Source organism: Anoplophora glabripennis, unplaced genomic scaffold (assembly GCF_000390285.2).
Source record: "Anoplophora glabripennis isolate ALB-LARVAE unplaced genomic scaffold, Agla_2.0 scaffold2420, whole genome shotgun sequence".
Lineage (NCBI taxonomy): Eukaryota > Metazoa > Arthropoda > Insecta > Coleoptera > Cerambycidae > Anoplophora > Anoplophora glabripennis.
In genome coordinates, this window is record NW_019418503.1 from 3,569 (window position 1) to 13,857 (window position 10,289).

General features: G+C 32.4%; 2 protein-coding genes across 2 annotated transcripts; both read left to right on the forward strand.

The window, feature by feature from the left end:
- Nucleotides 1-562: 562 nt before the first annotated feature.
- Nucleotides 563-3,012, forward strand: LOC108916332 (alpha-aminoadipic semialdehyde synthase, mitochondrial; the record flags this gene model as incomplete). The annotated part of the gene is given in 4 exon segments (XM_023456725.1): nt 563-1,165; nt 1,240-1,727; nt 1,790-1,966; nt 2,789-3,012. Coding segments are annotated over 4 exon segments (1,384 nt in total), but the record flags the coding sequence as incomplete, so codon positions are not given.
- Nucleotides 3,013-4,379: 1,367 nt separating this feature from the next.
- Nucleotides 4,380-4,876, forward strand: LOC111692652 (midnolin-A-like; the record flags this gene model as incomplete). The annotated part of the gene is made up of 2 exons (XM_023456726.1): nt 4,380-4,730; nt 4,789-4,876. Coding segments are annotated over exons 1-2 (294 nt in total), but the record flags the coding sequence as incomplete, so codon positions are not given.
- Between the last annotated feature and the right edge of the window lie 5,413 nt (nt 4,877-10,289).

Sequence of the window (10,289 nt, forward strand, 5' to 3'; positions counted from 1 at the left end):
AAAAAAATTGTTTTAGTTTTGTTACATCATTAAAATTAACGATTAAAAATTTGAAATTGTTATAACTTTCTTATTAAAAATTAAAAAATATATCTATTTCTCTGAAAATAAAGGTTACATTTTTTAGAGTAGATCGAAAAAAAAATTACAAAATTCATTCATTTTTCTGCTTATGATTTTTTTAAATTTCTGAAATATTCCTCTAAGTGCTAGCCTCCCTAACTCTGTTAATTTTAATAATGCAAGAAAAAGTCAAGAGGCCATTTTTATGTAGAATTGTATGATTTACAACTTTTATACGAGCCCTATACTAGCCCTTACCCGTTTTGAGTTATCTTGAAAAACACCTTTGTTTTATCTTTTTTCACCCTTGGCCGGGGGTTGAACAGAAAATTACTGTCATTTATTGTTATAACATACCTCAAACTAACTCGTATCAAAAATTCAGGCAAGTTGGCCAAAATTTCGATTTAAAGGCTTATTTAATTGGACTGAACAGGCCTCGGAAAAGTTACAACAACGACTGTTACAAAAAATATTCAAAACTCTCTTCTTCTTTCAGCAAAAGCAGACATAAAGCTGGCCTCGAAACAAAAGTGGCAGAAAAGAGCGTCCTCATCGTAGGGGCAGGCCGGGTGGCAGCCCCCCTGGTCGAATACCTCTACAGAGACAAATCAATCGGCATAACGGTGGCTTGCGAGAAAACGGAACTAAGCGAGAACCTATCAAACAGTTACCCAGGCGTAGAAAACGTCTACCTCAACGCTTTAGAAGCCACTTCCTCCCTACAAGACTTGGTAAGGAAAGCGGATGTCGTGGTTTCCATTCTCCCCGCGAACCTCCACCCAATCGTCGCCAAAGCTTGCATTACCGAAGGAACCCACATGGTGACAGCGAGCTACATGAGCAACGAAGTCAAAGATCTACACCAAGCCGCTGCCGATGCTGGGGTGACTATTTTGAGTGAAGTTGGTCTAGATCCTGGTATCGATCATCTACTGGCGTTGGAATGCATTCAAGAGGTAAAAGCAGGACGAGGGAGGGTTACCTCTTTCGAATCCTTTTGCGGGGGGCTACCCGCTCCCGAGTTCAGTGACAATCCTCTTCGGTACAAGTTCTCTTGGTCACCTAGAGGAGCGCTCTTGAATACTTTGTCGTCCGCAAGGTAACAGAAAATAAAGTTCTACGCGGGTTTACATTCCAAATTCAATGTAACCTGATTTAATTAATATTTTCCAGGTATCTCAGAAAAGGTCAAATCGTCGAAATCAAAGAAGGGGGCGAGCTAATGAGGGCGGCCAAAGCCTTAGACTTCCTACCAGGATTCAACTTGGAAGGCTTTCCGAACAGGGACAGTACCAAGTACGCGAAATATTACGGTATAGAAGACGCAAATACCATCCTGAGAGGTACCTTAAGGTACTGCGGTTTTGCCCAAGCGGCGAAACAGTTGCAATTCTTGGGGCTCCTGGATACCGAGCCCCATCCTAGCCTGCATGCTCAGGGACCTGACATCACTTGGAGGAAGCTCATCTGCGACCTTTTGGGAGTGGAAGACTCGAACATATTTTACGATAATCTGAAGAACAAGATAAACGAGAGGACTGGATCAGATTATGCCGTGGACTTGTTGGAGGAACTTGGACTTTTGGAGGAGAAGAGCGTGGTGAAGTGCGGATCGCCTTTGGACACAATTACTCAATATCTGTCGACAAAATTAGCATTAGGTATTAATTTTAAATGTTCTGAAATTTACATATTATGTAAAACGTATTAATTGTGTCTACAGAAAAGAACGAAAGAGACATAGTAATTCTCCGGCACGACATTGGTATACTTTGGCCTGACAACAAGAAAGAAACGAGGGGGATAAATCTAGTGGTTTATGGAGATGTCAATGGTCACTCAGCTATGGCAAAAACTGTGGGATATCCTGCTGCTATCGCTACAAAAATGATCCTAGATGGTAAGCATCTGACATGAAACCAACCACGTGGGAAATCATTCGTAAATCAATACACTGTATTTTAAATACATATACAGGGTGTTTCTAAAGGGTCTGTACAACGCTCCACCAGATATAGTACGACTCAAAATAAGTCGATTTAACTTAACTAGACTTAGTCAAAAAATTGATAATAACGGAGCTACAGGATGTCTTACAAAAATAAATAACATTTTCTTTAATATCTTTCGACTACTTCGAGCTAATTTCGTATCCGGAGGTTTTTTGGAGGATGGGAAGTGCGAATTTATCGACGATTTCGTTGTATCTTCTACAGAGCGCCATAAGCGACCATTAGGACGCATTTAAACTACCAAAACTTTTTTGTGCGCTGTGTGTATTTCACTGGTGAAGCATTGTACATTACCCTGACACATAGAGGCACCTTGTAGAATAGGAACCTATAGATCAGTTCTTTGACAGACCATAAAGTTGTTATATTTTGAAATTTTCAAAAACGATATTAGGTTTTACTTAACACAATCACAATTTTTGGAAAACCTTAAGTCGTTAAAAAAAGCACAACTGGTGTTATAAAGCATCGCCCTGTATGTTTCAAATTAATTTTGTGGTTTAGGTTTCTTGATTCTGTACAACTTTTATATAAACTTTTTTTCTGTATTATGAGTAACAAGAGAGTTATGTTACTTTCTCACACTAATGGCCCACCCTGTATAATGAAGTCATATTACAAAAATGCAGAAAATACAAACGGACTGAATAAACAGAATAAGAAAACAATGAGATATGCGTACTACCTACTTAATTGATTGATTTTTTTAGGTGAAATTCAAGAACGTGGTTGCATCTTACCTTTCGCCACTGAAATATACTTGCCTATTTTACAGAGATTAAGAGCTGAAGGCCTACAGAATACTGAAACATCTAAAATCGTATAAAACTTATTAGGCAAGTTGTTCAAAAATATTGTCCAGTCTATTTTAAATGTATCTATTATTTCTTATTATCTATGTATAAATATTATTTATAAATATTAAAAACAATAAGTTTATTAGTTTTAATCATTCCTAGTCTAGAAATGTAAATGTATAATTTTTCATGTGTATATTTCTTATACATATATTTGTATCCATCTAAACTTTAGAGTCCTTAGAGCATGAAGAAAGCACGCTTACGAGGACAGTGCAGACTAGTGACAGGGAAAGAAAGCGATAGTTTGGAAACTATCTTTCTCTCTCGCGCAGGCACGTGATTGGCTGACACAACTTCCTCCGCCACGGTCCGTGTTCCTCCGCGATATTCAAATAAAATAAAAGAGAGAGAGCAAGTACCCTAACTATGGCTCTTTTTTCTCTACAGCGTCTACACCTTTTAACACGCGATGCTCCTCCATGTAGTTAAATGGTCTAAGATCTAAGCAAATTTTAAAAATACTAACTTTTCTCATCTATGCCTAGAATACCCTTCAATGTCCTGTACTCATAAGTTGCATACATTCCAGGGGCGCCAATTTTCCACATACCTCCCACCTTTGATAGGTATGTGCTTTAGTACGGGAACGCATCGGTAGGCGCATTGATTGGTGCAGTTCACTCAGGTGAAGGTTAATAGTTTTTTCTTGTTTTATATTTTTAATAAACAATCGTACAATATATTGCTTAAATGCTTAAACTATTTATTCCCATAATTTAAATAGCCATACAACTTTTTTCCCTTTTTATTTTGGATACGTACGCATATCGTAATACATATAATCATGGAGACTAGTCTCCATGCATATAATATTGAAAATAATACCAACCTATATCTTAGTTAATAAAATATTTAAAAAATTACAATCCTAACAGTTATTTATATATAAATAACCTTGAATCTGTGGATAAGCCCGTAGGAGTCATTCACAAAAAAACAGCCTAAAAATAGTTTAAATCTATAGAATCTGGAAAAGTATGAAATATTCAAAATTAAGCTTATTTGCATTGAACATACATGAATTGCCAAATTAGAACTATAAAGAACATGTTTAATAATAACTAATTAATTANTTTATATAAAATTTAAAAATATGGACGAGCTTTTTGTTATATTTTGCCTTTTTTCGGGTACCTAATATCTGGAAGGATAGAAAATAGGTAAACACCTGATTCATTGTGATCATAGACATTACAAAGTGATCAATATAACCATAGAGAAATGAAAAATATTCTGTTATCTGTTACTCTGTGAAGTCATTGTAGAGCACGGTCCGTTTATGGACCGGATAGAAGTATGTGGGACCGTGATTGTAGAAAATCCATCTATAACCCTGAAGGGTAGGCAACCAGAATTACGGATCGCAGTCCTTTGTGTCCAATAAATATCGAGCATCCACGCGCAGCTATACTTGTCAACCACGGGCAGAAAACTCCAGCTACAGTACCGTAACATACTATTGTTTTTTTTATGTACTTTTATGCATTTAGAAATGGTGCATGTAACAAAGTTAGTGACAAAGGCGTTTATACAAGCGTTATAGTGCTTTAAAATAGTGCAGTGCCTCTAAAAAAGACTCGGAAAATATGGAAAACACCTCACAGTCCTCTAGTAACCCCATTCCTCAGGGGTGTGGCCCAAATACCCAAATAAATATACATGTGAGCCCCACAACGGGGGGTGATTTCTACTTGAGTGTTGAGCCGGACATTACCGTTGAAAATCTGAAAAAACTCGTTTCTAAAAGACTCAAAGTGCCCAGAGACAGAATATGTTTACTGTTCAGAGATAAGTGGGTTTCCAAACCAAAGTACAGTTATTTTTTATTTTCTGATTTGATATGTTTTTAGGCAATTGCAGGATGGAAATTTGGTGCAACACGGGATTTCAGATGGGTCTAGGATTACTCTATTACCGAATGTTGAGACTGGACTTATAGTATGTATTATTTTTTCCATCATTTTTACATAACATTGCACATTATAATTTATACTTAATTCAACAAAAGTTAACCTGTTTGAATTACAAAGCTGACCCATTGTTCTGGCAAATAAATACTTGTACATTTAATAATGTTTGATATTGATTGAATTAAGGAATACAATTATAAATGAGAAATTAAGGTATAGAACAAACAATGATAAACCTCCAATCAATAGCTGTACCCATAACCTTCAAAGAACAGCTTGGGTAGTGTAGGAGAGATAATGCTAATGATTTCAATATGGGGGAGGAAAGTGAACACAACATAAAGACATTTTGCTTATAATACATATTAAACTATTATTACAAATACATTTGTTTTAAATTGTTGCAAAATGTTAATTTGTAAATCCTTTTATCAGTAAAAATATGGATTAATTATAAAAAACAATTATTTACTTCTCTTTTCTTTAATGTAGACTTACAAATTGTTTTACACAACATGATAGGGCCAGTTTTTGACCATTTAGTAGATTTTTTTGCTTTAAACCTTAACAACTTCATCAAAACTTTGTTTTGGGATCAACCTGCCATGAATTTGAACAAAAAAAAATGTTGAAAGCCTGTATTGGACTAACCACTGCTTGACTTCGACCATAAAGACTTCCAATTTCAACCACCCTCTGTGTTGAATAATTTTAATCAAAATTGGTCGTTCACGCCTAAATTAAAGGGTTAAAATAGAATCACAAAACTGACAACAAAGTAAAAAGCGAGCTTTCTTCACCGTACAGGAATAAATGCCATTTTTCTTTATTTTTTGTCACCATTAATTTAGTTAGAATTTCGGAAGACATTCTACATTTGAAGAAACATAATTCAATAGATTAAACATAAAAAAAGCCTACTGAATAAATTGTAAACCTATGTAAAATGTGCTGGTCACAAAATGGATCTATTTTTCGACCGACTAATTAAAAATTATAGAAATAATGTGCTTCAAAACTGGATCTCGTTACAATTATGCTTCCAATTAGTAAGTTGAAATAAAACAGATCATAATGAAATGAAAAGAGGTACATTTTGTAGGATTCTCAACCAGCTGGTCGATATCCAGGCAAAATCGTTTTTCATATTCGATTTTAAGAAAAAAATAATCAATATGTGGCTTAAAATTGCATGTGGCCCCCATAGAATGTAACGTTTGCGCATAATGCACCCGATTGTGAATAAACCTCGGTGATTATGATCCCAATTTTATATTGGAAGATTTTCTTATTCTCTTCAATAGTTTGCTTATCAATTTTACTAAACACACAAAATGTATGTATGTATTTATGGTAGTTACCATTGAACCTATTATCTATTTAAAATCAATTTTGTATTAGTATTACTCCATTAATTTTATATTATCTATCCTTTTATTAAAAAAACATATATACCTATTGTGTAATTGTGTTTTCTAAACATATTTCAAATTGTTATTAAAAGAAATTCTCTGTAGTTACTAAAACTAACTTAAATTAAAAACTAATTCAAACTTAAAATAATGGCCATAAACTAAGATATGTAGTACCTAGCATTTGCAAATAAAGATTTCGGTAAACTAATAATTTCAAGTATTAAACTGTATAGACAGCAATAGTCTTTACATTTTTTTTAGTAAAACATTTTCCTAATTTATGTATTATATTTTTCCTTTATAATTAGTAACACAAATTATTTAAAAATGTAAGTAGGTATATTAAATATATTGTTAACTATTTCCTGTACTACCATGTTCTCGCACAAAAAATTTCTTAGAATCAATGCAGCATTCAGTAAAAGCGAAACAAACTGTCTAATGATAAATCTTTAAATTGAAGATATAACTTGATAATTAAGAGATGAAAAGTCAAGATTTGTACACTGTGATTTGACATTGTTTCTATACTTATATCATAGGAAGAGTACACAGTTTTAAATCAGTTCATCTGTCGTAGGAAGCATCCCGTTTGTTTTTACTTTATTTTTAAAAGTTCCCTGAAGCTACCAACTGGAGCCCCTTGATATTGGGGCTCCGTCGCACAATCAACCTTTGGCCTTTTTTAAGGATTAGAATTAAAAAGTCCAGTCATGCATTCGATGCAACATTTCCAAAATTTGCTTAACAGAGAAGAGCTTTGTCCCACATAATTTTTACTAAAAAGCTTTTTAGGAATATGATGTAATTACTAAAACACTTGGTAAAATTATCAGTTATGATATCAACTATATTTTCAGTAATTTGTACTGTGTCTTCCTCGTAATCTTATAATCAGTAAAATATTTTGTTTTTAAAAAACATCTATTATTAGCTCTCATACTTTTACTCTATTATAAAGGTTTTAAACTAACAGTAAATCAAACAAATTTAAATTATTATTTTATTTCTATCGTCATTGTATTATATTTATGTACATTATTACATTATACCATTAGTTTTATAAATTACTTTATACCTTCAAGAACTTCATCTCACTGTACATGATTTTCAAGCCTTCTTTTTATTGATGTCTGACTGTTTGATTCCTGATAATGTATAATGAGAATCGAACTTTTATTCACGGAAGGAACTTAATGGTATCGACGATATTAATTAGGAAATGATTGCTATTTGACTATCAATTCAACTGTGAAATTTAATCAGACGGTTATGCCCAATGCTTTTGCAAAAGTAATTTTCTTGAAGAATATTTTGCCATTTTTTTACTATGTATATTAAAATTTTGTCCATATATACTTATAAAGTAGAATAAATAAATAGAATAATTACTATTTTCATTTTTTATCTTTCATTGGAATGCCTCAGGACAAAAATAAACAACCCAGACATGGCACCATTTTAGAGGAACAGCGAATTTATTCATAGGAGAATTAATCATTATTTTGAATGTTGTGGATGTAATTGATATTTCAATTTGCTTTGTTATTGCGTTTCATATTGTTATCAATCTATCTGACTCTATTGATGAATTGTAAACTGAAATTGCTTATTTTATCGAAATCAAAGAATTCTTTGCATATTTGCTTTTACAGTCGCTGGTATCAAATGGTGCCAGTACTCAAACTTCCAGAAACAACCTCCTGATATATTTTATACTTTTTTGTTCGCAGAAAACTATAGAAACCAAAAATAAAATTAATGAAATATTAAATATTTTAGGTAAATCTTTTGAAAAAAATTAGTTAGAACAACAACATCGATTGCTAAATATTTTATTTTAATTTTATCTTTTGAAAAAAGTAAGAAATGGGTCTTAGGAGATTATTTTTAATAATCTATCTACCTTTCTAAAAAGAATTCACTGTTATGACTGATTACCAATGAAAACTAATAAAAAACAAACAAATTATTTCCTAATGCATATAAAAAATGCTGACAAAGCTACATTGATGAGTTTTACTTTAAGGAATTGCAATTTATTTTATGTGAGTACATTTTTTTGTTTTTTGGTAAGGCCTTATTTTTTTTCCTCTTGTATTATTTTTGTATTCCTAACAGTTTTTGTATAATTAGTTTTATTGGACATCATGAATGTATTTTTGACACAAATCTGATTTGTTTGACGAAATAATGCATCATAAAGTAAGGAAACTTTAAATTGAATGTTCTTTCCCCAGAATTATTGAAAATAATCACCATTTTTAGTAACACAATCATAATAATTGTGGGTTCCCTTCTCGAATTTCTCTCATTCTGTAAATTGTGACTATGAAAGATTGACAGCAAAAAAACTGTGATTTTCGCCCCTTTTTTTCACAATTCGCAGAGAATTAAAAAAAATACATAAAAATATGTTTTTGGTCGCAAATTAGTTATCGTAAAAAACTGAAATGAGCATAGCTTTTACTATTTTGAAAATTTTAAAATCACCCCTACTTAATGGTTGAAAAAATGCAAAAAATGAAGATTTTGAATTTTACCAATTGATATAAAAACTATTAGCATGTGAATTATCTTAATATGTATTTTTTTGAATTTTTACAATTATTTCTGATATTCTCTATTTTTGGGGATGACTCCACCCCCTGAGCGCGCTTAAGGGTGGATTTTCTAATTCAACATTCTTATTTCAGTCATGAGAATAAATCTTTCTTTGTATCAAGAATCATTCGATAGAAAAATTCACAAGCATAGTTTTTATATTTATTAGTAATATTCAGTTCTTCATTTTGGGCGTCTTTTCAACCCCTAAATAGGGGTGATTTTTGAAAATTTTCAAAAAACTAAAAGCTATGCTCATCTTAATTTTTTACGGGTAATTTGAGACCAAAAACATATTTTTATCTATTTTCTTTAGTTCTCCGTGAATTGCGAAAAAACGGGTGATTTTTGCGGTCACTCTTTGAAGCTCTGTGATTATCGTTATTTATTAGATAAAATTTATGAGAAACGATAATAGATAATTTGCAGAATGAGAGATTTCTGAAATGAATGCGATACATTTTTTTAACTAAATTTGTTACACAGGATGGTAACTATTTCTAATAATTTTCAGGAGAGATATGATAAATTTCTAGTTTGTTTTTATTATCAAATAAATAAGATTTTAGATAACAAATACATCAGATTTTTCGAGTTATGTACTTATTATGACTAAAAGTGAAACCTACACACAACTACTAGCATACCAAATTTCATTTAAGTTGGACAGAATCTTATAAAGTTATTTGGCAAAAAAGGTATTTGCCAACTTTAATGCCATCTAGTATCTAAATGAAGCAGCAGTGATAAGTTTCGTTAAACCCCACATTTTGGTGGTTGGTTGATTTACAAATTGACAGATATGACAGAACTATTTCATGATATTTTATTTTATTATCGCTATTGTACTCCATTCACTGTAAAGAGTAAAACAAAAATGGACNTTACACAGGATGGTAACTATTTCTAATAATTTTCAGGAGAGACAATACGATAAATTTCTAAAGTATGTTTGTATTACCAAATAAATAAAATTTTAGATAACAAATAGATCAGATTTGCATTGAGAAAGTGTGATAAAACTTAATTTACGAGTTCTGTACATGCAATTACTTCACTTATTATGACTAGAAGTGAAACCTGAACACAACTACTAGCATACTAAATTTAAGTTGGAGTTGTCAGTGTTGCGAGAAACAACTACTCCGAGAGCTATATGCCCCGCCCGGCATTGAATTATACTCGCACCACCTAGTGCAACAGCTAGGATTGTTTGTCAGTTTAACCCATCAGGCACAAATCGGTTTCGGACTTATTAGTCCTCATTAGTGTGTTATAGGTGCGACAACCGACAAACGACAGATGGAGCCGTTTGCGCTCCCGCGTACAATTAATTTAAGTTGGACAGAGCGTTATAAAGTTATTTGGCAGAAAAGGTATTTGCCAACTTTAATGCCATCTAGTATCTAAATGAAGCAGCAG